The 27,957-nt window shown below is 51.7% G+C and overlaps 1 protein-coding gene across 1 annotated transcript; it reads right to left on the minus strand.

Moving 5' to 3' along the window:
- Positions 1-122: 122 nt before the first annotated feature.
- LOC144734549 (guanylate cyclase soluble subunit beta-2-like) lies at positions 123-27,923 on the minus strand. Its single transcript, XM_078616795.1, has 16 exons — positions 27,835-27,923; positions 25,967-26,061; positions 23,782-23,942; positions 15,472-15,571; positions 13,229-13,491; positions 10,195-10,285; positions 8,854-8,957; positions 7,970-8,186; positions 7,304-7,452; positions 5,794-5,965; positions 5,435-5,583; positions 4,990-5,136; positions 4,030-4,184; positions 2,975-3,162; positions 2,020-2,124; positions 123-310 (listed from the first exon to the last, which is right to left on the minus strand). The coding sequence occupies exons 1-16, from the start codon at positions 27,921-27,923 to the stop codon at positions 123-125; spliced, it is 2,373 nt and encodes a 790-aa protein (XP_078472921.1).
- Positions 27,924-27,957: the final 34 nt, after the last annotated feature.

Consider the following 27,957-nt stretch of genomic DNA (forward strand, 5'->3'; position numbering starts at 1 on the left):
GCGGACTAAAGTGGCTTCGTGCTTCGACGATGCTGACGTCGCTTGCTCGCGATGAGAATGAAGACGACGATGATGATGATGATGACGAGCAGTCCAGCGGATGGAGGACGCCATGCTGGATATCAGAGGAGCAAGCAGAGGCGCGAGTGGCGGTCGACAGGGGAAGCGGAGCCGTTCATCCTCGTCGCTGCCTCCACGGGGCCTTCGTGGGGCTTCGGGGTCACTCTGGGCCCGTCTGACCCGTCCGGCCCGACCGCCAAGGGCTCGGTGTGGAGACTCGCACGGCTTTGGCCACTCCGCGCCGGCGTTCCTGTGTCACGCAGCCATCGGCGGTATCAGCAGGGCACCACTGACTGAATTAAAAGTCCGATAGATATAACTGCTCGACCCGAGCTGTTCTGAAACTTGCATTGTCTTTGTACTGTTTTGTCCTTTTTTGGCATTCTCTGGTCCAACACTGCTGGTGAGACTAGGCCATAAAGAAGCCTGTCTCTCCTGTAGGCCAATCAGTTTCAAAGACAATGCTTATATTATCAGAGCATGTTTGTTTGCATGTATGTCTATATTACCAGCACGACATCGCCACTTGTGTCACTGTGGAGAATATAAGTAACTTAACGAATTAATCAGACAATATGCCTCCTCTCTGCACTGGAGAGATACATGTGCTGTAAACAAGCCTGACTCTGAGACACTGAGTGTCTAAAAGCAGTCCAGAGTTTGCTTCATATTAAACCGATGCTGCCGGTTTAAAAAGTAATTCCACTCCCAAGGGTCGTGTGGTGGATGGGACGCGTAAAAAATGTTTTAATCATACGAAGAGATAAATAGAGAAAGGGGACATACAGTCTGCTTATTTGTTTTGGTTATTTACCAATATAATTTGTCAAAGACTCAAAACCTTACCCGGAGTCCCAAGACAATGGAGTCTGGGTCAGCTGGTGCGGAGATAAAGTCGCAGCACTGCAATTGAACACCCTCACTACTGCTGGCGGGAAGGGCCTCCACGAGGTGAATCGCTAGAGGAAGCGCCGGCTACGGGGGGCTACAGCCGACTATTTCACGTTTGCCAGGCGCATTGGAGCAGGTAGGAGTACCCGCAGGTGCGGTCTGTGGAAACTCGAGCACAGCAAAGTTGTCCCAGCTGGAGAGTCGTGTGTGCGTCGGGATTTTGTTAGGGTTATCGGTGGCGGGGCTCTGCTACGGACCTGGCGATCCGAGTTAAATTCCTGCTTACGAGCAATATAGCAGTGGCGAATATTTGAACGAGCCCTGGGCCTCCCCTAGGTCGACTCATCCTTAAATGAGCACCTGGTACGGTTTTAAATTAAAGCTTTCGTGACTGCAGGTATTCATATTATTGGTTCTTTTGGTAAAGTCACGTAGAAGGGAAACAATAATATAACCATCAGGTGTGAAAACCACAGCAATATTTTTTTCTTACTGTGGTTTTCACACCTGATGATGATTGCTTGTATTGCAATCGAAACGTCGTGATAATTTTATTGTTTTATACTTTTATTATTTTATTGTTTCCCTTCTACATGACTTTAACGAAAGAACCAAGAATATGAGTACCTGGTATGGTGTTAATCAAACAGCACCCACCCCCTCGTGTGCCATTTCGGCCTTCATAGGTGCTCGCTAACAGCACTTTCCCCCACAGCCTGTTAAAGTATATACGGGGGGACCTTTGTCTTAGTAGCGGGGAGCGGTAGTGCCCTGGTTAGTGCACTGCGCTACGAACATGACGACTCGGATTCGATTGCCACTCACGGCCAACACCATTGACAATTTTCTGAATCGGTCCTGGGCCTCCCTTAGGTTGACTCAGCCTCAAATAAGTACCTGGTATTGGGGACATTGCTAGGTCATATACCAGTCGTCTCGGGCAGTTAACTCCCTAGCACCCCGGGCCCGTCCAGTGACCTCCTGCCAGCAGCGCGCCTGCCACACTTCCCGCGAGAGCCTCAAAGGGCACCTAGCCTGGCGCAGGTGCTGTGGTGCATCACCGCGCACCGGTGCCGGACCGGAGAGGGGAGGAGTGCGCCGCGCCTCCGAGGTGCGACGTCGAGTCCCCTGAGTCCGAGTACTTCATGGGCACGCTCCACCGGTCCGGTCCCTCTAGCGGAAGGAAAGAAAAAAAGAAAAAGGACACACGCGCACCACGTCCGGAGGTGACCCCGTGGCCCCCGAGGTCACAGCACTGATAGCCTGGGTCCGAACTCAGGCTCTGGGGGCACCGCAGTCAAGCCGGTCTCTCGGGCGCAGCGGGCCGGTATTAACGGAGAGCAACCACCCCCCTAACCGCTCCCACCATTGCTGTGATATTTCCCTGACTAAAACTAAACTATGTTTGTATTTTACCAGGTAAGGCCCAACGAAGTGGCTCATCATCGTGTGCCAATGTATAGCAGCCTGTTTCTAAATGTGGAGGGAAAAACTGGAGGACCCGGGGCAAAAATTCACGCGACCACGGGGGGGAAGAAGATGCAAATATACAGCAGCCATCAGGGTCGGTACCTGAACCCACGATCTTCTGCATACCAGGCGATGGAAATAACATCTCACCAGCACGGTGATATGACTGACGTGCGAGCGAGTGATCCTCAGTGACGATCGCGGTGAGCGTGCATGTGTGAGCGTGCATGTGTGAGCGAGCATGTGTGAGCGTGCATGTGTGAGCGTGCATGTGTGAGCGTGCATGTTTGAGCGTGCATGTGTGAGCGTGCATGTGTGAGCATGCATGTGTGAGCGTGCATGTGTGAGCGTGCATGTGTGAGCGTGCATGTGTGAGCGAGCATGTGTGAGCGTGCATGTGTGAGCGTGCATGTGTGAGCGTGCATGTGTGAGCGTGCATGTGTGAGCGTGCATTTTGAGCGTGCATGTGTGAGCGTGCATGTGTGAGCGTGCATGTGTGAGCGAGCGATCCGCGGTGACGATCGTGTGGGGGGTGAGCGAGCGAGCCACCTACCGTCCGCGTGCGTGGCCGTCTCCGCGCCGCCGCCCGCGTCGGCCATGGGCAGGGGCCCCGTGCGGCCCAGGATCTCCTGCTCGCCCGCCGCGCGGTTGCCGAGCAGGAAGTAGGTGGACATGCGCCCCTTGCCCTTCACCTCTATCTCACCGCGCTCCTCCACGTCGAACTCCTTGTCCTGCAGGGCCCTGGAGCCCATGCACGAGGGGTGGGGGGGGAGCTCGTCAACGTCGCACTCGGCCGGGCATTATCATCGTCGTTGACATCAACATTGTCATTGTTTAATGTCATTGTCGTGCTGTGACGTCGATTTAAAAAAAGCGTAGGACATTGTGTGCCGGTGTCACGGTCCAATTTTTATTTTCATTCCTGAATTATAATTTAGTTTTCTGTCCTTCGCCTGCAGCCTCCACTTCGCATGGTTGGCTACGTATGGTGCGAAAGAAGTTCAACGTACGTACGTACATAAACGTGGTTTTGACCGGGAACATTATAAGTACCGCAAGAAGCCAGGGAAGTACCGCAAGAATTAGGTTGCTTCGTGAGCAATTTGAACGACTGGATGCCACTGGGAGGAAGTATCCCATGCAGAGTTGTTGAATAAATATTCACGAACAGAGCTGAATGGGAAGGAAAGCCACGATCAGCTAACATATTTGAGACGGGACATGGCACACACACACACACAAAAACAAAGATCCCCCGTATAGCCTTAACAGAGGCCAGCAAGGTACACGTGGCCAGCACCGCCTTTGTCTCCCCAGTAGCGTGGTTTTTACACCGCACCAGGTTACTCATTTGAGGCTGAGTCGACCTAGGGGAGGCCCATGACCGGTTCAGATAATTGTCATTGGTATTGGCCGTGGGCGGTAATCGAACCGGGTCGCCGGGTTCGTATCGCAGCACGCTAACCACTACGCCACCGATCCTATTACACACGTACACACGTACACACATACACACGCAGAGTACTCTGAAACTGTTTCAATTCCGATTGGTGGCAGCGGTGTTGTTGCTGTGTGCGTTGTTTCCCGGGCGCGTGCGGCGCCGCTCACTCGCGGGTGCTGGGGCTCAGGTGGATTTTCCCGGGCAGGCCGTGGCTCTCCATGCGCGACGCCGTGTTGACCGTGTCGCCGAATAGGCAGTAGCGCGGCATCTTCTCCCCGACCACGCCGGCCAGCACTGGCCCCGAGTGGATCCCCACGCGGATCTGGCGAGGAGAGCGGCGCGGACACGGGTTTGCTACCGTGCGCGCGTAGAACACGCCCGCGTGCGCAAACGCATTTGTGCACTACACGTGTGTACACAACATTACGCGTGCGTACACCACGTGTGTGTAAACCATGCGTGGCGTGCACTGCGTGTGCGCACTGCATGTGTGGTCGTGATGGGCGCGTTCGCCGGTTGTCGTGGAGGTGCGCGGTTCAGCTCTGGCAGGCCGCTCCGGTGAATACTGCGCGTTTACTATTCACCGTGAACGTCGAACTCGGTATGCCGGGTTCACAGCGCAGTAGTGATTGGTTGTATGTGTACAGGATATTAGAATATTACCGGGTTCACTGATTGGCTCACCTGATCATGTTGGAGGGAGAGTGGCATAGGGTAATGAGAGTATTTTGACTATCTGGCTGGTTGAGTCGACTTGACTCGCAGGTATCAGACTAGACAATATCCACAGCCTGAGACTAGGCTATAATTCCACAGGTTAGACGAAGACTGTGAATTTAAATAAAACGCTGATTCCATTAACACTGCTCACTACGAAGCTGATCATACCATCTGTATCCCATCTGTACGGGGATTAAGCGTTGCCCTCTCGCACGACGTGCGCAAAAACACAACTCTTTACTAAACGGAGTCGGCAAGGGGCACCAATATAGAACCGCAGAGCTTGGGCGATTGTTGGTGCTGGCCCTTGGCTGTCTTCCCCGAGTTCCCCGAGTGCGTGCCTCTGGTTCACGATGCGTGAAGCATCGCGCATGCGACCGGGCAACGACATGACGCGACAAAATAACCTGTATGGCGCTGCCGGTGACCGGGTTGGTGACCTCGCGCGCGGCCAGGACCATGCCGAGGGCGAAGTTGGCGACCCGCTCGGCGTGCGACGGCACGGGTATGGGCACGCCGCCCACCACCATGTACGCGTCGCCAATCGTCTCCACCTGCACCACAGCAACAGGCAACCCCCACCACCACATCGACCGCCCGCCCCCGCCCGTCCACGGTCACAACACCGAGCCCCGAGCAGGGTTGCAGCCCGCCGGCCGCCCTGGTTAATACCGCGGATGTATCAACGGGTAAACGTGTACCTTGTGATTCACGCAAACAATCCTGGTAAGTTATCGGATAAGAGTGGGCCACGTGTACCAGCGTAACAGTCCAAATTTGCCACGACAAACAACCCAGAATGGCGAGAGAGCAGGCGGGCGGGAGACGCTCACCGCGCCCGCCGCAGCTCACCTTGTAGACGTTGTGCACGGTGGTGAGACGGTCGAAGCGCATGTACATGGCGTTGAGCATGTGCACAATCTGGATGGGCTCGCACACGGCGCAGATGTTGGTGAAGGTCACCACATCGCTGAACAGGATGGTGCAGACCTTGAATTCCCCTGCGGCACAGAGCGGCGGTTAAGATGTGCTACGAGTCGGTGTCACTCACCCATCCATCCGTCTGCCCGTTGGTCTGTCCGTCCATAAGTCTATTAATCCGTCCATCCGTGCAGTGATCCATCCATTTGTCGGTCCGTCCATCCGTTGGTCTGTTCGTTGGTCCATTGGTCCGTCGGTCCGTCCGTCGGACGCAGGCCACAGCGGCTCACCCGCCTCCACCTTCTTGCCCTCCTTGAGCTGGTTGGCCACGTGGTGGGGCAGCATGGCGTACAGCAGGGCCTCAGTCTTCTTCTTCTCCACCTGCAAGTTCTTGGAGAGGACCCTCAGCTCCTCCTTCTTGCGCTCCAACTGAGTGGACAGCTCCATCTCGGCCAGACGTTGCTGACGGAGCGCAGGACATGGGCGGGGGGGTTAGGGGTAGGTGGGGGGTGGGGGGGATGAGGGGAGGAGGGAAGGGGGAGTGGGAGAGTAGTGTTAATTGAGTCAGCATTTTAAACAAAAAAACTAAACTGGGCTATTTTTCTTTTATTTTTTAGAAGCGACTTCACCAGAGATTAAGATTCATGACGTATAGCAACCAATACTCTAAATGCATGATTTTGATTTAAAATGTGGAGAGAAAAACCGGAGGACGCGGACAAAAATTAACGCGACCACAGGGAGAACACGCAAACTCCAATCATACAACAGGGTCTGGCTCAAAACCCATGACCTCCTGTATACCAGGCGAGGTAGTTAATATCTCGCCCCCGGAGTTCCTGTCTCATATGGCCTTTCCTCAGTGCATTTTGGCCATCGAGTTGTTTCCCCGGCCCATGGTCCTGCTTCGTTCAGTCTCACTCCTCGTCCTTCTACAGCTCTCCCTCTTCCGTCCCTCCGTATGGCTCTCTCTCTCTCTTACTCTGCTCCTGTTTCCTTCCATCTTCATGTGTGGCTCTGTTAAGTCTCAGTCTGTGAATTTGATAGAGTTATTGTCTTCAGCTTGCCAGCCAAAAGCGGTCAAACACCGAATCAAACACTCGGATCTATTATATTCTAGATCGGTGTGAGTGGGGCACCAAATGTGGTGCCACGGTGGCGCGATGTTAACTACCTCGCCTGGTATACAGGAGGTCGTGGGTTTGATCCAGACCCTGACGCCTGTATTTTTTTAGTTTGCGTGTCTCTCTCCCCATGGCGGTCGCGTGGATTTTTGTCCGTGTCCTCTGCTTTTTCCCCTCCAAATTTTGAATCAACGTGTGTGTAGTGTATCTGGCCGCTATAAATGTCAACGTGATAAGCCACTTCGTTGAGCTGTTAGTTGTGGCTGGGTCGCTTATGAAAAAGAGCTTTATAGCTAAGTGGGCTTTAACCTGGTAAAATAATACGTTTTTAACAGTTTAGTTTTAATATTCTCACTCCAAACATCATCAGCGCAGCCAGGTGGCTGTGCAGCACTAGAGCGAGCGGCTCACACGCAGAACGTCGTGAGTTCAAATCCAGGTTGGGGAGGTGTTGACTCAGCCCATCATTACTCCCTCCCTCCGAGGTGACTAAAATGGGTATCCACTTTGCGGAAGAAATCAACAATGAAAGTCCGGCGGAATTTCCACCACTGGCCCAGGGCTGTACACAGGAGATGATGCACGGGCCAACCTCCGCTGTGGGATCCCATTGGCGCACCGAGAGTGGATCGGCTTTGCCGGGGGGGTGGTGGGGGCGGGGGGGGTTGCGCTGTGCCTGGTTGAGGAGGATGAGGTCCCGTGTGGCATCGTGCGGCGCGATGTCCGAGATGTGTAGCTGGCGCTCCTCCAGCTCCTCCAGGCTGCGCAAAAGAGGCGAGCAGAGGTAGAGCATCGAGCGCGACCCCTCCATCCACACCATCTGACCTGCGCGGCCCGACGTCCATCATTAAACTATTGCTAGCGATTTTTTCATCATATCAGGTAAGGCCACACTGAGCTAGATAGCTCTTTTCCAGAAGTGACCTGGCTAGCAGCCCAACGAAGTGGCTTATTTCGTGGAAATTGATCGCAGCAGACAAATACTTTTTTAGCGAAACAATTTTTTATTTGACCAGATAAAGGTCTCTGAGCTGTATAATTTTTTTTCAAAAGCGACCAGGCCACAAAAGATAGCTCAAGGAAGTGGCTAATTATATTATCACGTGGAAAAAAATCCGCACGGGGAGAGAGAGAAAGAGGCACACAAACTCCAAATATACAGCAGGTGTCAGGGGTGGGATCAAACCTATGGCTTCCTGCATGCCAGGCGAGGTAGTTAACATATCCAAGCTACCGTGGCACCCCAGCACCCCCCACACCCCGCGGCCGAATCGAAAATCGAATGCTGGAGGCGACAACGATGGCGGGTCGGGTCGGGGCATTCCCGACGGGCGCCTCTCACCTCGGAGGTCCAGCATGGGCTGGCTCCTGCGAGCTTCCGGCAGCATCTCGCGCCGGGTCTTGAGCACGAACTGGCTGTTGATGAACTTGCGGATGCTCTCGATGGTGAACGTGACCTCCGGGTGGCCGATGGTGAAGTACTCGTCCAGGCGGATGTCCATGGTCTGCAGGCCCGGCACGAACTTCTGGATGTTCACGCCCGCCTGTTTGACACGCAGCTGCGTGCACAGCGCGGGGGAGGGGGGGTGCAGGGTTGCCACCTCGTAGAGGTCGTGGGTTCGATCTCGACCCTGACATCGCCTACACAATATATTTGGAGTTTGAGGTGTCTCTCTCTCTCCCCGTGGTCACGTGGATTTTTCTCCGGGCCCTCCGGTTTTTCCCTCCCAACATTTAGAGTCAACGTCACGGCGTTGAGACTATTTGGCTGCTGCTGTACATTTCCCACGTGATGATAAGCCACGTCGTTGAGCTATAATTTGTGGCAGCCAGGTCGCGTCGGAAAAAGTGCTACATAGCTCTGTGGGCTTTACTTGTTTAAATAAAAAAATATTTAGAGCTGTATCATCGTTCAACCCGTCGAGAAAAGTCAGTGTGCTTGGGCAGGTTGCGTCACCACTAGGAGGGGCAGGCAAGGAGTGGAACGCGTGTTCCAGAGGACGTCCGCCGGGAAGATGGAGCAATAAAATCAGCACAGTGCTGGGTGGATTGTTACATCACAAGGCCATGGTGGTGACGTCAGTGACGGCTTGGGCGGGGGGGGAAGCCTTCATTCAGCAGTGGATGGAGCATGGCTAACGATGACGACGACGCTGCTGGTTAATGATCGAAGCCCCCCCCCCCCCACTCTGCCCCCCCCCCCCCGGCGTGCGATTCCGGCCTCACCTCCTCGTCGAAGACGACGTGGAACGGGAACGAGTTGCAGAAGGTCCTTTCGTCCACCCAGAGGGTGTCGGGGAACACGGCCTGGAAGCCCCTCAGCAGCCTCCCTGCGGCGACCCGGGGAGACGCAACGCGGCGCCGGTCAGAGGGCTCGGCACGCCGCCGTGACCGGTGAGCGTGCCGGACACCTCGCCGTCGGCGGTGTCAGCGGTCCGCACGTCTCCAGGCTCGGTCTACGACTCCCCGGCGAGCGCCGGCGGCCGTTGTTGGTCTTTTTTTCGCGGAGTCGCTGGGGCAGAGTGTCGGCGCGCCAAGGGTGTGAGCTCGCGTGAAGCGGCGAGCGACGAACGGCACCGTTATCAGAGTCGTGGTCGAGCGGGCGTTGTGCTACGCCGCGTCTCGAATTGAGCGAGGCGATTGCTGTGCGAGGGCTTCGAGGGAAAGGGGACGATGGCGGGGAATTCCAGAGCGGAGCGGCGTGAGGGATGATGCAGAAATCGAAGTGAGGTGAACTGCAGTGTGGTGAGTGGGTGGCGAGTGAGTGTGTGAGTGGGGTTAGTGGGTGGATGAGTGAGTTGTTGTGGCCTGCAGTGTGGTGAGTGAGTGTGTGGGTCGGTGAGTGAGTGCATGGTGAGTGTGTGGGTGGGTGAGTGAGTGCGTGGTGAGTGTGTGGGTGAGTGAGTGAGTGAGTGCGTGGTGAGTGTGTGGGTGAGTGAGTTGTTGTGGCCTGCAGTGTGGTGAGTGAGTGTGTGGGTGGGTGAGTGAGTGCGTGATGAGTGTGTGGGTGAGTAAGTTGTTGTGGTCTGCAGTGTGGTGAGTGAGTGTGTGGGTGGGTGAGTGCGTGTTGAGTGTGTGGGTGAGTAAGTTGTTGTGGCCTGCAGTGTGGTGGTTAAACACTGTTTGGATGAGTTGAATCTGTCCTACCAGCAGTATAAATGGGTGCACTACAGCGAGTCGATTCGGAGCTCGTGTGTGGTGGGCTAGAGTGTGGGTCCGCGTGGAGGAGTAGGCTAAATTACCCTCCTCTCAAGTGGAGGCTCCTTCTGCCAGCCGTAACGCGAACGAGCAATTTGCAGGGTTCCCCCTTTATCTTAGTTGACCTTTTAGAGGTGGGTGTCCAACGCGGAGACTTACAGCCGTCTCTAAGGGTTACGGTGAATCTGGGCGACTGCCCCGGGCCCCCGCACCCCCCGCCCCTATGGACGGCCCTGAAGAGACCCCACTGGCCCCGGCGTCGACTCAAAATGAGGGGGCCACCACGCACAACGACGCAGTGGAACCGGCAACTCCCCGCTCCGGGCAGCGCTCCACCCCCCCACTCCCCTGATCGCCCTGGCCGCTCACCTTTCCCCAGGGTGACGATGCTCCGGATGGTCTCCCAGTGGTTCTTCTTCGCTGGGCGCGGCGCGCCGCCGCCCTCGTCCGCGAAGCGACGCTCCGTGCACTTTAGTTCCTCCGATCCCTGAGGAGAGTCGTGCCGAGGCGATCCAGAGGTTCTCGCTCTCTCAAGCCTCCTGATTGCGAGAGGCGCTCGCCTCGCCTGCCGTGGGATTTACTTGCGATGTGTCCACGATGGACGGATTCGCGTGCCACTGCTGGATGAAGGCCTCCCCCCCCCCCAGCCCCTAAACTGCCGCCATCTCTCACAATCCTGCGGTGTAACAATCCACCCGGCACCAATCACGTGAACTGATTTCAACGCTCGTTGCTTCATCTCCCCCGGTGGACGTTTTGTTCTTTGCCTGCCATTCCGCTATTATTCTTAACCATCTGACATCATCCTCTAGCGGTGGCTAGGAGTTGTTAACTACCTCATCTAGTATACAGGAGGTCGTGGGTTCAATCCGGACCCTGACGTCTGCTGTATATTTGTGGTGGTCGCATGGATTTTTCTCCGTGTCCTCCGGTTTTTCCCCTCCACATTTAGAATCAACGTGTATTTAGGACATTTGGTTGCTACAAATTTCCTAGTGATACTCCACTTCGTGATACACCACTTCGTTGAGCTGTCGTTTGTGGCCAGGTCACTCCTGAAACAAAATCTATATAGCGAAGTGGACCGTACTTGGTAAAATTAAAAAATATATATTTTTTAGGTTAACAATTTATTAATCTGCATACGTCCTTTGATCCACGTGTTCATCTGTCCGATCTCTCAACGTAATGCTGAGCGGGTATCTCTCTGCACTCCGTTCGCACTCAGTCGCGGTCCCATTGCGACTGACTCTCTTGAGTGGGGAGCCTATGGATGGATCGCCCCGCGCGAGCGGCCGTGGGTGGTTCGGCGTTAAGAGCGTTTTTTTTAATGAAAAAAAGAAAAATACTGACGAAACGTGCTTTCGTTGGCCCCCATCGTTCAGAAAATGTATGTCAAACGTCGCCTCTCAAAAGTCTGCAAAACAGTCCAGTGGCCTTCCATGAAAACTACCGTGAACCGAAATAATCAAATTTAGGAATATTGAAGCCAGACTCACTCATAAGTGCACTGGTTTTTCATGCTCGTAAATAATGTCCTACTTTGCTTAAAAGCTAATTACTTTTCCACTCCTCTTTGACTTTTACGAATTCACTGCAGGGGGACATTGCAATCACTGTTAATTAACTTACAAGTTGAAAGTGAAGTAAAAAATCATCGAGTCTGCAAGAGAGCTGTTTTACACTGCCAAAACTGAAAACGCAACGTCAACAAACGCAGTTGAGGTCTAAACGCTCATAAATGGGCATCGCTGATTGGCTGACGGCATGCGTTCAACCCCACTTACGAGCGCTCGGATTGGCCAAAATTGATACTGCCGTGCTTATCACGTAAACACGGTACCGTGAGTCAACTTTTTGACATTGGTCGAAACCGATGTCACTTTTAACCGAGGGACTAATGTATTACAAAGCCAACAGTAGGATGTCCTACGGATAAGCCCTCGCCCCGCCATGGCAATATGGAATTTCCACCGCTGGCCCCAGCAGGGCTGTGAACGGGAGATGAGCGCCAATGGTGGCAAGGCTCATTTGGGCAGCAGGTGATCGCTTTGAGTTGTTTGATTCACTGTGCAAGCGGGGCGATCAGGATGTCACGTGGAACTGTTCTCGCTGTGGTTTTCCTGACTTGCACAAGCTTGGGAATTGGCATACCTTACGCGATTTGAACTTACATACGTTTATCTATTTTACGTACACTCATCGATAATTATCCATGTGCGGTTTATCCGATTTGCGGATTAACCGTGCAGCTGAGATTTTGACGTAAATTAATAACTCACGGAGTTTCCCCTGAGCTCAAAATTTATAATATAAAAACAGTTATATACATTGTTATTCTTGAAAATGTTAATTGCAAGTCACGTGCTTAAACTGAAAAAATATGTTGCTCCGGTTAAACAGAAATTCCTGTGATCGGCTCTACAGTACAGTAGTTGCATATATATATACAGCAGTGGGCGGAGTTTGATTGATGTTGATTGGCGTGGCTCTGCTGTCCACTGAGTGAGCTGAGTCTTCTGCGCGGGAGCAGGAAAGTGTTATCGCTAAGCAATGGAAATCATCAGTTGTGCTTCATTTTGAGTGATTTATCCAATCATTGATTTTGTGAGTTTTAATTCACGAAACTGTGATGGCAGAGAAACGTAAACATAATTTTCACCTACATTAGTGTGTTTGGCATCGAGAACTGCGGAAAATGCTTATTTATTTTGGATTATCCGCGATTTTGAATTATCTACGAGTGTCGTCCCTGTCATTAGCGCGGATAATCGCGAGTATATTGTATTTATTTGTAGTGATTTGCTTACCCTTCCTATACTTTGCGCTGCTATATCGTTTTTGGTATTGTTTGTCGTGCCCCGTCTGGACATTTGCGTTAAAAAAAGCTTCATAGTTCATCGGATTTCTCCAGGATAGCTAAAGATTCTGATCTGATACCGGGGTCAACAGGCTGCAGGTGCTACGCCACGTTCACAAATATCTGTAATCCCTTCGCATGAGACAAAATATATACACGTGTAGATTTTAGTTTTGTTTACACATCTCAACATCCACACGAATTTTTCCAGGGTAAAAAATATAAATGTAAATAATTATGATTCCTATTCAATGGGGCCTATGGGAATAATCGAACCCCGTGTGAGATGGTGGAGCGTGAGTAGCCCCGGGGTGGAATTTGCCAGGGATGGAGTCGAGGGTGGGGGGTGGAGTGGGGGGGGGGGGGGAGTGGGGGGTGGATTAGAGGGTGGGGGAGTGGGGAGTGGAGTAGAGGGTGGGGGAGTGGGGGGGGGGCTTTGGGGGGATGGAGTGGAAAGTGGGGGATGGGGGGGTGGAGTGGGGGGATGGAGTGGAGGGTGGAGGAGTGGAGGGTGGAGAGGTGCGGGGGGGTAGAGGTACGCACCTCCGCCTCCTCCCTCCTGCTGCCCCGTGGCGTTGTGGCCGGCACGCCGGGACTCGCCGCCCCGCGGCCGCCCTCTGCGACACTCTGTCGCTCGGCCGCTGCTGCCGCCGCCGCCGCGATCGTGGCGGTGCTCCACGCACTCTGGGTGACCAGGAAGACCACGTGCTCCTTCTTGCCCGTGCGCTCGTCCTCCTCGCTGTGCGTCACCACCTCCATGGTGATGTCGCTCGAGAAGAAGTCCCTCGCCACCGCCCCGATGATGCCTGCCGACGGACGGCGAGGGGAGGTTCAGAATCAATCGGAATCAGAATATTCGCTTGTGCTGGAGGAAATCCGATGGGCGATGTACGTGTGAGTGTTGAACTTTTTTCATGCCGTAAGTAGCCGACCATGCTAATCGGAGGTGCGGCGGAAGGACAATAAACACAAAAAGCAGTTCTAAAGAAATGAGTTTGTCAATCTTGATTATTTCAAAGTGCGTAGCTCTGGTGGCTTCCTAATATCGGAAGCAAGAGCGTTCTCGACGGCCACAGACGCGCACCCGAAAGCGCCACGCAATGCGGTGGCCGTCTTTGTTCGACAGCGAGCCAAAACCACTGCTACGCAGATGACCGCAGTTCGCGTGATGGTTTATGTTCCTTGACGAGACCGTCAATGGTATTGTGGTTCATTTGTGGTAAGCACTTTGTGTGTGACGAGCGCGACCTTATAATGTATTTGTTCAGCAACCGGAAGCCAATGCAGCGCGGCGAGCACTATGACGCTCTTTGTTCATCGATGGTCCGGCAGGGCCACGGGGTCAGAACTTTACAACAACAAACAATACAAAAACGCGACAGGAGTGCAGAGTATTGGAAAGGTAAACAAATCACTTAAAATATACAAATACAACTAAACAATGTTTTTTTCATCTTACCAAGCTTGGGAATTGGTGCACTTATGCAATTTCAACGTATATACTTAGTTGATTTTTACTTAACTATTTTTTATGGTTTGCTTACCTTTTCCTATACTTTGTACCCCAATCGGTTTTTTTGTAATAAAACTTTTTTCTTTTACCAGGTAAGGCCCCACTGAGCTATGTAGATATTTTTTTTTTCTGAAGCGATCTGGCGATCACAAATGATAGCTCAACGAAGTGGCTGACAATGTGGAAATGTACAGCAGCCAAATACTCTAAACGCCATGATGTTGATTCTAAGGAGGGTAAAACCGGAGAGATCCGGAGAAAAATCCACGCGACCACGGGTAGAGACACCACAAATTACAGATACACAGCAGGCATCAGGATCGGGATCAAACCCACGACCTGTATACCAGGCGAGGGAGTTCACGTGATAAGCTACTTCATTGAGCTATCATTTGTGGCTAAGTCGCTTCTGAAAAACAAGTTAATACCTCAGTGGGCTTTGCCTGGTAAGATAAAAAAAAGTTTACTTATATTTGTATCTATTTTTGTTATTTTGTTTAACATTTTCCACGCTTTGCACTCCGATCGTGTTGTTGTATTTGTTGTTGTATCGTTCTGACCCACACCTACTGGACATCTGTGAATAACATTGCTTCATAGCTCATCGGCTTCCCCCAGCACACATAAAGACTCTGACTTGAATCCCTTCACGTTAGCAGCTGCAGCATCGGTGCGCCCCCTGGTTCCTTTGCTTACGGATTCATCCCTTCAACAAGTGGCCATTCCCCTGGGGTGCACGCACCTACTGGGAGTGCGAGATGCCCTTTGTGGGGGGTGCGAGACGTGGCCAGATTCTTGTGAGAAGGTAAATCATCGAAAACGCAAATGAAGCACAGGCATGTAAGTTACAATTTACTCTGTTTAACCAAACCCATAAACATTCTACATTTTTGAACGATTGAGAACCAGGAAAGAACCACCGACTTAAACTTTCTCTTGTAGACCCAAACCTCCGACTTAAACTTTATCTTATAAGATCCAAACCACTGACTCCCTCACTCCACACCCAAAAGCATGGACATATAAACATTATCCATAAAGCAGGTTGTTTTTGGGATATGTCGCGTAAATATAAATGTGTCGTTAAACCGGCCACCTCCCGACACAGCCAATTAGTAAGGTTTGTCACGTAAACAGAACGTGCCAATTCGTCACTAGTACAGCACTAACCGGTGTGTTGGAGAGCCAAGCCACATATTCACAATCTGAGCACGACGTTTCATTCACTGTATTGGGTGCACAAGAGCAAAACGTGTCCAGACGGCCGCCGTACCTGGCACGATCTGGCTCAGTCCCTTACGATCAGAGTAATAATGCAGCAGCATCCTCCCGTCCTCTCTCTTCTCGACGCGAAACGACGGGGCGTTCATCTCCTGTCGCACCAAAGACAAAGATTTCCCACACCCCCACCATGAAGCCTGAACAGACTGTCGGGGCGAGCGCTGGTTTGCGAGCACCTACGAAGGCCGGCACGGCGCAAAGGGGAGGTGTGCGGTCAGTGGCATGCCCCGGCCGCCTTTGTCTTCCTCAGTGGCTGATGTTTACACCCACACTTCACCGGGTACGCATTTAAGGCTGAGTAGATCTAGGTTAGGCCCAGCACCGGTTCAGATAGTCATCTCTGGCGTCCGTGACCGTGAGGCCAAATTGAACTCGGGTCGCCAGGTCGTGAGCCCCCGCCACCCCACTTTGCACCAGGGCTCTCCGCCCACGTGGACTGCCACGGTGGCTATGAGATGTAAACTCCCACGCCTGCTATACAGGAGGTCGTCGGGCTCGATCTTGACCCTTGACGCCTGTTATATATTTGTAGATTGCAGTGTCTCTCTATCTCTTCCCGTGGGAGCGTGGATTTTTCTCCGGGCCAATTTTTCCCTCTTCATTTAGAATCAACTTCAGGCGTTTTGATTATAAGCCACTTCGTTGAGCTATCATTTGTGGCTAGGTTGCGTCTGCAATAGAGCCATATAGCTCAGTGGGCCGTACCTGGTAAAATAAAAACAGTTTTGAAATTGTTTCTAGATCGACAGATGCACGTGGTGAGATGGCTCCTTCAGTACTCAGACAGAGACAGAGGACGGCTCGGAGAGAGAGAGCACGACTCAGAGAGAGAGGACGACTCAGATAGAGGGGCGTGACTCAGAGAGAGAGAGAGAGGACGATTGAGAGAGAGAGCACGACTCAGAGACAGAAGGGACGACTCAGAGAGAGGACGACTCATAGAGAGAGAGGACGACTCAGAGAGAGAGGACGACTCAGAGAGAGAGAGGACGACTCAGCGAGAGAGAGAGGGCGACTCCGAGAGGATGACTCCGAGAGAGAGAGGACGACTAAGAGAGGACGACTCAAAAGAGAGAGGACGACTCAGAGGCGCCAGGAGGAGGAACCATAGACGAGCGTAAAGGCAGCAGTAGCAGTCGCAGAGTGAGGAGCCGGCACCACCAACAATTTCCCAAGGTCTGCGGTTCTCTTTCTACTTGTTTTGCGGCCAGTTAATGAGTGTTTGCGTGTGGGAGGAAACCGGATCACCCGGAGAGAACCCACTCGTGCGAGGGCAAAACGCTCTATCCCATACAGAGAGGTAACGGGTGGAGTCCACGTGATTGGCGAACCGCCTTCTCCTAGCTGAGCCAGGAGTACGGCCACTCCTTGACGCACACCCACGGGAGGAAGAGGATTTCACGATCCCCTCTGTGGGCGGTGATCCACCAAGCCCTCGCTGCTGCCTCCACAGCGTTGGATCACACAGGCGCACGTGTGTTGCCACCACCACCACCACCACCTTCCCCGCACCTCCGATTAGCACGGTTGGCTACGTACGGTGCGAAAGAAGTTCAACACCACTGCTTGGCTCAATGATTGCGGAGGTGGGGGGGCTGAGCCATCAGCAAGGGGGTGCTTAGCCCCCCTTGCTGATGTTGATCTTTGTCTCTATGCTGTATGTACATTGCACGGCGGCTTGAGATGCTGTCGGATTTAGACGCCGCATTCATCCCAATATTATATTGTGATGGTGCAAAGTTGATAGTTGAAAGGCAGCGTTTTATTGGCTGGAACAAAAGATCGTTCACCTAGACGAATTGAGCCACTATCAACATGGGACCTTTTTTGCCAGTATCATAGTATGAAAAATCAAGAATAGGTTTTACTCTTTCTGGCAATAAAACAGGTGTGTTAAGATGTTATAACACCAACTAGAAACCTTTTGCAAGGAGTCATGTCTGCATCAACCACATATACTTGTGGTGAACATGCAAACAACAAAAACATGCTCTGGTAGTAGATGATGCTTTGTCTTTGAAACTGATTGGTCCACACCAGAGGCAGCAGTTTTTAGAGCCTCGTCTCAAACACCGTTAGGCCAGAGGACGCCAAAAGGCGAACAGCACAAAGACAATGCCACTGTCAGGACATTGAGAGCTCGGGGTGAGCAGCTACATCATGGGACCGCCCTTGCCAGTCTCAAAATATAAGAATAGGTTTGAACCTTTCTGGCAAATAAACAATTGTGTTAAGATGTTAAAACACCAAACTGAAACCTATTGCAAGGAATCATGTCTGCATTAACCACAAATAATTGTGGTGAACATGCAAACAAAGCATGCTTTGATAATAATAAATGATGCATTGTCTTTGAAACTGATTGGTCTACACCAGACTTCTTTAGGGCCTGGTCTCATCAGTGTCAGACCAGAGAAGGCGAACAGAGCCACTTTCGTCTGTGTATAAATGCATAAAATTTATCTTCACACGAGATATACTGCATAAAGTGCGCTCGCGTTTGCATACATATGAATGAGATCAAATATTTAACCACCGCCTCGCGGCCTTGACCCAAATACTGTCACGGCTGAGGGCTGCAGCTCTGAGATCAAAGGCTGATTTTGAGATTCCAAACCGGCAAAAAAAATGCACATTCTTCATTTGTGTAAAAAGGGAATGTTTAAAAAACAGCAAAAGGCGCACTCCCCCCGCAATTGCCTTGGCTTGGACGGCTTTCGAACGTCGGACAGATACGCGATACCAGCGGCACACGTGTGGCGGATTCTTCCTCGATTAGCATCACTGGCAATCGTCAGCGTGCGAACGTCAAACGTCGGGCAACCAAAATGAGAAATGAAGAGCTATTCTTTTTTTTGTTTTCGAATTAGAAAAAAAAACTCAGTATTTTCAAGAGCCGCTGCAATGTTGCGGTGAATACGAGACGGTGGTGGTCCTCAATAAATAACCGCCACAAAGCAGCAGCTCCTTAAAGAGCCGCGTGCTGATCCGGAAAAGCAGGTTGCCTACTCATGCCCATGGTAAACTGAACTTCCATGGTGAACTGGATTCCCATTTTTACTGGACTCCTTTGGTAAACTGGTCTCCCATGGTAAACTGGACTCCCATGGTAAACTGGACGTCCATGATGAAGTGGACTTCCATGGTGGACTCGACTTCCATGGTAAACTCGACTCTCATGTTCAGGGGTTGGCAATCAAAATAACAAGAGACATTTTTTCGAATTTCAAGAGCCGCAATGCAGTACTTAAAGAGCGGCATGCGGCTCCGAAGCCGCAGGTTGTCGACCACTGGTTTAGAGTATATGGCTGCTATTTTACATTTCCACGTGATAAGCCACTTCGTTGAGCTATCATGTGTGGCCAGGTCACTTCTGAAAAAGAGCTACGTAGCTCAGTGGGCCTTACCTGGTAAAAAAAAAAACGTGTTTATAGATGTTTAATTGTTTTGCTAATACACCCGCAGCATTATCCAGGGCGGCCCGCTGGGCTGGAATCGCGAAGCTTTGTGCAACGAGGGATAGACACACCACCCATGGATCGCGTCACCACCCACACACAAAGACTTCCCGTATAGCTTTAACAGACTGTTGGGGCAAGTGCTGTTAGCGAACACCTCTGAAGGCCGGCACGATACACGAGGGGGTGGATGGCCAGCACCGCGCCCGACCGCCTTTGTCTCCCCAGCCAGAGGGGATGTTCACACATTGCAACAGGTACTCATTTGAGGCCGAGTCGACCTAAGGGAGGCCCAAGACCGGTTCAGAAAATCGTCACTGATTTTGGCCCTGAGCGGGAATCGAACTCTGGTCGCCAGGTAAGTAGCGCAATTCGCTAACCGCTACACCACCACTCCCCACGGCACCACACACACACAACAACAACCGCCATTCGCCACTAAGTGGCGGTGACGTCACCACGACGCTTTTGCCAGGCTATGTGCACCTTGAGGCCATGTGAAGTGTCGAACGCCCGCTGGCAGGAGGTCACGGGGCAGACCCATGTGCCGCGGGTCGACTGACTGAGATGACTGGCTGATGCACCACCTGTGCCCCCTGCCGTGCCAACTTGCTGTGCTTTAGCGTCGCTCCTCCGCCCTCCGTTGTTGTTGGCAGGCGACTGCCTCCAACTGCCCAGTAGCGTGCTTCACGAGCCTCCTCCACAGAGGCCGATCTTGACACCGCTGATACCAGTCATCGGCAAGTCCACTCAGCTCCACATCCTCCTGTACCACATCACTTAATCTCTTCTCTAGCCCGTGCCGCGCCCGTTTAGCCCTCTAGATCCGGCCGAAAAAAAGCTGTTTAGGCATGCGGTGACTGGGTATGCGGGTTACATGGCCCAGCTAACGCAGCCTTGCCTGCCAGAGGAGCTCACCGATGGGACTTTGTCCAGATCTTTCAAGGATTTGCGAGCTCCTCACACAATCCAGACTGGTTAAACCAAGGATGGATCGTAGGCGGGCCAGCCTAAATGTTTCTAACTGGTGAAGATGCTCCATTAGGGGGGTCCACGTTTCGCAAGCATAGAGAAGGGAGGGAATGACTGTGGCCAAGAAGACCTGAAGCTTTGTGCGGAGTGACAGACCAGCTAGCTTCCACACAGCGTAATGCAACCGATGAAAAGATAATGCCACTGGACTGATTCGGAGTGAGACCTCTGCTGTTAAACCGGAGCCGGTCATAAGCACACTGCCCAGATATGGGAAACTCTCCACTTTCTCCACAACTTCCCCATCACCAATTAAGAGTTGTGGGGGTGGAGAGTTCGAAGGTACAACATACCTTGGAAAGTGCTTAGTTTTGGTGGAGCTGATGGTAAAGCGCCACCTCTTAGTGGCAAGCTCCAGGCTTAGCAGCAGTGCCTCCAACTCCTCCTCTGAGTGAGCAACGATTACCAGATCATCGGCATACATTAACATGGTTGAGCAATAGGGAGCCATCTCTTGACCACACCCGGGCATCGATCAGCTTCCCATTGTATCTGTACCAGATAGAAATTCCTCCGGTACAGCTATTGAAGGCCTCACGAACTACGTGGTCAAATAGATGTTAAATAATGTGGGAGCCAGAGGACATCCCTGTCGCACCCCAAGGTGTACAGCGAATGGCTCCGACTCCCGGTCATGTAGTTTTACCCGGGCCCGCTCACCATCATGAAGGTCCGAAAGCATGAAGAAAAACCCAGAGCCTAGGCCTACTGATGGTATCATAGGCCTAGACAAAGTCAATAAAGCAGAGATGTAGGTCTTGTTGAAATTCCCTACACCTCTGCTGTGGCAGACGGACATAAAATATGGCATCCGTGCAGGACCGCCCATTCCTGAAACCGCATTGGGGCTCCGCAAGCTTCTCCTCAGCGTGCCTAGCAAGGCGATGTTGAATAATCCTTGCCAGGACCTTTCCCGGCACACTGAGGAGTGAGATGCCCCTGTAGTTATTTCAGTCTGTGCGTTCCCCCTTCTTAAAGAGGGGGACCACCAGAGCATCCTTCCAGTCCTGCGGAACCCGTTCAGTGGTCCAGACTGTTGTTATGATGTCATGTAGAGCAGGCTATGCACAAACGCCACCCTCCCTCAGCATTTCGCTTGGGAGATCATCTCTGCCCGTTCCCTTTCCTGGTCTCAGACTCTGAATCACCTTCAGTACTTCAACAGATGACACCTCAGCCAGCCACTCACAGGGGGTGACTTCTTCCAATATTTGAGGCACCACAGCCTCAGCAGGATCATCTCCACTTTGTCCCACGTTGTTATCCAGGCCGAGGGATTTCCCCTCCCCCATGACCTCACAGAAATGCTCAGCAAATTTGCAAACCTGTTCCTGGGGGTCGGAGATTGGATCCCCTAATGATGGTAATAGGTGTGGCGCTGCAGGTTACTTTTTTGATGGAATTAAAGAGGGATTTGTGATCGCGGGCCACTGAGGCAGACTCCATCTCCTCAGCAACCCGCAACCACCACCCATCATTGCAGCGACTCACGGCCCTCCGAACCTCCGAGCGAAGGCTGCGGTAAGCCTCCTCATTCTCCGACGTGGGATGCTGTAGCATCTTACACACACCCACACGCACACACACGCACGCACACCTACACACACACACCCACGCACACACACACCCACACACATGCACGCACTATCCACGCCCAGCAGCCACGCTATTAGAAGGGATTTATATCGGAGTTTGCCCGCCAGCCCCACTCGGCGTTTGATGTTCGGCTCCATGGTCTCGGGGGCCCTGGCACCACGGGGACTGTTGCCCTCCCTCCCCGCCTGCAGAGCGAGTGCGGGCGGGCGAGCGAGGGAGGGAGGCGAGTTGAGCGAGCGGCGTAATGAGTAGCAAGGAGCCCTCGACAATAAGCGGCTCACCAAGCCCCCCCCCCCTACACACCCCGCGAGACTTCTTCCTCTTCTTCTTCTACCGTGTGGCTGCAGCTGATGGAGCTGCAGAGCCAACAATTTCACATTGAGGGGGTCAAGCTCAGATCACCGCGTCAGGGAGCAGCGGAGTGTAGCATCGCTGCGATGTCTCCTTCTTCTTACTCGTGGATCAGGGCATTGCGTCAATATGTTTTGGATGACCACACGTGCCCACGACTGGAGAATTGTCAAATGGTCCATTTGTGCGTCAGGTATCCGCACCTGACATGGTTTGTGCGGTGCAAACGCGGCTTGGGGTGGACCAACGAGCTTCGCGGAAGATCATGCCCCTGGGGGTCCTCTGCGTTGGGTCTTTCGCAACAAGGTGGTGTTTGTGAGTTCTTTGGGACTCCGTTCAGCTCTCGGCAACCTATCGAGAGTGGCATAGCGGCAAGGTTTTGGGGGAATTTGTTCCTTCTACTGATGGCGGTGGGCGAGTCATCAACATTCTCCTTGTCATGGCGCTAAGGAGCTGCCTGCTCTGGCCTCGCTCATGGATCGCTATGCCGCCTGCTTGTTGACTGACCGCTCGCATCTCCAATCGAGTTGTTAATAAGTAATATTTAAAAATACTTTTTAAAAAACACGCTTTAATGAAATGTTGCGTACGAGTAATGGCAGAACTCCACGACTCCAGAAAGTGGCCCTGAAGCTTGCCATAACGTAAGGGGCCGTGGTGATTTACAGCCAACGTGAGTTGAGCGTGTACAATTCGTCCCAAGCCGAAACATAATATTTAAAAAGATTGCTGAAACATATATATTTATTTTTACTGATAGAATATAGTATTGTCATCAGTATGACATACGTATACCAAGTTTGCAGTCGATACGACATTGGGAAGTGGGTTAAAATTGAGTTACAAGATTTGAGGATACGACAACAGACAGAGTTGTGGATACAACAGACAGAGTGAGTTAAATAAAAGCGTGCAATAAAACCCGGTTTTGTTGCTGCTGCATTACCGGTAACCGCACAAATAAACCCGGTTAATACCGGTGTTAAGGGGCAGTCCATAAATGACGTCACACGATTTTTGACCCCTCCCTCTCGTCACGCGGCGTCACAAAAAGTCAGACCCCGCTCAAATATGACGTCACAAAGCTCTACCCCCCCCCAAAATAAAACATGCTTTAAATCGCTTTCAACTATTGTCATTGTAGTGCGTATTTAATGTGGCGCTGCACTCTGATGTTGTAGGAGAAAACATTTATTAAAAAGTCAACTTAATTAAGTAGAACGTGTTGTTGATAATTATTTAAAGTTGCGCATTTTGATGTGACGTCACACTTCTCAACCCCCCCCCCTCGTCACACATCGTCACAAATGTCTGACCCCCCCCCCCCCCAGGCGCGTGACGTCATTTATGGACGGCCCCTAACCGGTTTGGCTGGCGTTCGTATGGAAATGTCTGCAGAAATAGGCTTTACATGCTTAGCTTTGTAAATGAGAAACACAATAATAATAATAATTTCAACTTGTAATATAAACACATTATATTGCCTTGACCTATCACATTCATCATCATCTTTGCCTGCCATCATCTTTAACGATTATCAACAGCATCTTGACCTATCATCAGAATCATCATTGCAGTTAGCTCTGATTACACTATTTAACACAATTTTTGATCCTAGGTAGTAATTATTATTTTGTAATTGCTTATGCCTAAAAAGTATACAAAATGCCTATTTTTCCCCACAAACTGTGCTTTTGTGACCAGGACAGTGACATTTAGAAATGTACCTATTTTCAATGAGAAAACGGGCGAATTTGTGCACGCTCACCCTGTAGGGTGAGGTGAGGAGAGTGCACGCTCACCTTGTAGGGTGAGGTGAGGGGAGTGCACGCTCACCCTGTAGGGTGAGGAGAGTGCACGCTCACCTTGTAGGACAGGGTGAGGTAGCTGTGCAGCGCGTCCAGGTTCTCGATGAACTCCTGCAGGTTGCCGCCCAGCGTGCGCAGCATGCGGTCGTAGCCCGAGCGCTTGCAGAACTCGAAGAAGTACTCCCCGAACAGATGGAGCACCACCTCGGGGGCAACCCCTGTGCCCCACCTCCCCCAGTCACACATGGCACGGCCAACACAGACAAAGCCCCCATGTGTAGCCTGGCAAGGGTTACGGTAGGGTTGCCACCTTGTCGCGGTTTACCTGGGCCTCCCCTAGGGTTGACCTTGATCCGAAATAAGTGCCCCAGTAACCGTGGTGGCGTATCGACATTAAAGACCGCAGCGTGTGGTGCTGGCCGCACAACCCACTCGGTGTGCTGTGACGTCCTTAATAGGTGCTCGCTAACAATGCTCGCTCCGCAAATTTATATAAACCGTGCCACCTGTTCTAGTTTTCCCTGCAGCATCGCTCTCTTGCTGAGGAGGTAACTGTCCGAGGAAATCTCGAAGCCTTCCCGGGACATTCAAGGTGCAGTCTCGAGTTACGTATTCTTAATAATAATGAAGGATACACCCATATGAGATGTATGTGTAATGACAATAGAGCCTGCATGCGGTGTGAGGGGACTTGTGGCCACGGGAGGTAATGACAGGGAGGTCAGCTTACGGTACGAATGCACTAGTGGCCACGGGAGGTAATGACGGGGGTATCAGTTGTGAGTGCGAAGGGACTGGTGGCCACGGGAGGTAATGACAGGGAGGTCAGCTTACGGTACGAGGGCACTAGTGGGCACGGGAGGTAATGACAGGGATATCAGCTGTGAGTACGAAGGGACCGGTGGCCACGGGAGGTAATGACAGGGGTATCAGTTTTGAGTACGAAGGAACTGGTGGCCACGAGAGGTAATGACAGGGGTATTAGTTGTGAGTGTGAAGGGACTGGTGGCTACGGGAGGTAGTGTCAGGGGTATCAGTTGTGAGTGCGAAGGGACTGATGGCCATGGGATGTAATGACAGGGGTATCAGTTGTGTGCAAAGGGAATGGTGGCCACGGGAGGTAATGACAGAGGTATCAGTTGTGAGCGCGAAGGGACTGGTGGCCACGGGAGGTAATGACAGGGGTATCAGTTTTGAGTGCGAAGGGACTGGTAGCTACGAGGATGTTTGAGAAGGGAGCGTAGTCAGGTGACGGAACGGAACGGCAGAGTCTGCCGGCGGAGTGAGTGTCCAGAGTCAGCGAGAATGATCGAGAAGCGGGACGTGGCCTCGTGTTGGTATATAAGGGGGAGATGCACAGGAGACTCAGGGCTATTGCAGTGGGGGTTTATGCCTGATGTCAAGTGAACGTGTCTTCAATAAAGTGTCATCTCAAGAACAAAAACATTTAAAACGAAGCGCCCCCCTACAGCGTTAAACGTTCGAGACGGTGAGCGTAACAATGATGTGATTAGGCCAAGAGGAGCCGCGATATAGAACAGCCTCGAGGTGCGACCATGCCAAGAGACAAATCGCAGTATTGGGGACCCCACCTGATCGATTACCCCCCCTAACCTGATGTCATTACCACGTCACTGATGATGTCGATACTACGTCACTGATGATGTCGTTACTACACCACTGATGACGTCGTGACTAGGCCACTGTATGCTGTACTAGTGACGAATTGGCATCTTCTGTTTACGTGACAACCCTTACTAGTTGGCCGTGTCGAGTGGTGATCTAACCCATAATAAAAACCTCTTATGGATATTGATCGCGAAAGCCTACGTATTAAATGTAGTTACTACACCACTGATGTCGTCACTACGTCACTATGTCACTGATTATGTCGTTACTTTGTCACGGATAATATCGTTACTACGCCACTGATTATGTCGTTACTACGCCACTGATTATGTAGTTACTACGCCACTGAAGATGTTTTTAGTACGTCACTGATGATGTCGTTACTACACCCCTGATGATGTCGTTACTACGTCACTGATGATGTCGTTACTACGTCACTGATGATGTCGTTGCTACGTCACTGATGATGTCGTTACTACGCCACTGAAGATGTTTTTAGTACGCCACTGATTATGTCGTTACTACGCCACTGATGATGTCGTTACTGCACCACTGGGCCGGGGTGAGGGTGCCGGACAATATGGGACATGTTCGGGGGTGGTGGGTCACCCACCTAGGAGGGTGCACGCCTCGGTCACCAGGCGCATGGTGATGTTGTCGTTGTAGGCCGTGTAGGTCATGAAGGTATCCTGCGTCTCCGCCATAGTCCTACAGGGCCCAGGGTGGGGAGGGGGTGAGGAGCAGGTGGGAGGACGTTTCCACCGTCACCGTCGTCATGATGAGAGAGCGCTGGAGCGGTGGCGCCGTGGTTTGCGCGCGTGCTGTGCTGTGCGATGGACTGACGCGTCTGAGCTTGGTTTAACACGTAGGCTTTCGCGACCAATGTTATTCATAATCAACGTTTTTGGGTTTAGATCGCGTTATTTATAAATGTGTCGTAACCCTCCACCACCCGACACGGCCAATCAGCAGTGGCCTCACATCGGTGGCGAGTGGTAACTGGACTGGCTGGTCGTAGGCCACCCGCACTGACTGACTGGCTTGGAGAAGTATCGTCGAACAACGCCTATGATTGACACAGCGTGGGGGAGGCCTACATCCACAAGTGAATTTACAAAGCGTCCCGTGCTTGACGGTCAAATTGCAAGTGACTTCCTGATCGAATGAGCATTGAAGCTTTGGTTGCTCATCTACCGTTTACAGCCCTGGGCTAGTGGTGTAAATTCTACATTCCTATGGCGGGTGTGAGTTCATCCATAGGACGAGCACTTTTTTAATTGAGAATATGTCTGTTAATTATTTAACCTTAATAAAGACATTTTTGGGGGGTTACATCGCGTACATATAAATGTGTTGTTAACCCGCCACCACCTCACATAGCCAATTAGTAAGGTTTGTCACATAAACAAAACGTGCCAATTAGTTAACACTTTAGCACACCGGTTGTGTGTTGGAGAGTAAACAACGACAACGACCAGCGCCATCAAGCGGTGTGCCAAAATTACGAAGAAGTCTCCTTGTTTCCGATCTCAAATTTACCGCAAGGGGAACCGCGTGAGCCACCAAGTTTTGGCCACCAACGTGCGCGCAGGCTACGGCAAGGAGATGGGATGGTGGCCGGTCGAGGAGGAGAGCCGAGTGACAGCCAAACGCAGGAGCGCATCTTAAAATCGGTCCACCGTGGAAATGGAGCTGTTGGATCAGCGCGAGTGGATTGTTGCATCGCAAGACTGCGAGGGACGGTGGGTGACAGCTTGGGGAGGCCTTCATTCAGCAGTAGATTGATCATGGCTAATGATGATGATGGGTCAAGGTCATAGGATTCCACGGTGGCGAGATGTTAACTACCTTGCCTGGTATACAGGAGGTCGTGGGTTCAATCCCGACGCTGACGCCTGCTCTATAGATGGAGGTTGCGTGTCTCTTTTCTCGTGGTCGTGTGGATTTTTGTCCGGGTCCTCCGGTTTTTTCCCCTCCATATTTAAAATCAACATTACACATTCATAGCATTTGGCTGCTATACAATTCCAAGTGATAAGCCTACTTCGTTGAGCTATCATTTGTGATAGCCACGTCGCTTCTCAAAAAGAGATATATGATAAAATAAATAGAAATTGTTTCGTTTTGTTACTAGTTTACTTAAATAATAAATATAAAACAAGAGTCGGATGGGTGGCTGAGCGGTCAGAGATCCTCTGGATTGCAAATGCACAGCTCTATCCATTACCCCACTGGCAGCAGGCAGGCAGATTCCCCATCAACAAATCATACGCAGCTTAATCAACCTGCCCCTTGGAAAGACAATTATTTAACGTTGTTTTCCTCTTTCACCTGCCTTTAATCGTTCAAAGACTGATCAGAATTTTTTTTATTGTATTTTCACATGAAACACGAAAAAGCAGTGCATCCGAATGGAATGTGTCAAGAGCAGCAGCAGCGGTCTGACGAACGGGGAGAGGGGTGAGTGGGGGCAGCACTCACCGCAGCTTCTCCCAAGTCTCCTCTCCGAACTTCTCCATGACCAGCGACTTGAGGCACGTGTTGATGAATCCGTACTGCTCGGGGGTCATGCACAGTCACCACCAAAGATAAAGATACCCCCCA

The sequence above is a fragment of the Lampetra planeri genome, chromosome 51 (assembly GCF_965212315.1).
Source record: "Lampetra planeri chromosome 51, kcLamPlan1.2.h2, whole genome shotgun sequence".
Lineage (NCBI taxonomy): Eukaryota > Metazoa > Chordata > Hyperoartia > Petromyzontiformes > Petromyzontidae > Lampetra > Lampetra planeri.

Coding starts and splice junctions, on each gene's coding strand:
- LOC144734549 (XM_078616795.1), bottom strand. CDS start 27,923: ATGACCCCCGAGCAGTACGGATTCATCAACACGTGCCTCAAGTCGCTG. Junction 8,187..8,853: donor ACGTCGTCTTCGACGAGGAG/GTGAGGCCGGAA, acceptor CTGTGCACGCAG/CTGCGTGTCAAACAGGCGGG. Junction 5,966..7,303: donor ACCTCATCCTCCTCAACCAG/GCACAGCGCAAC, acceptor GCGCTCCGTCAG/CAACGTCTGGCCGAGATGGA.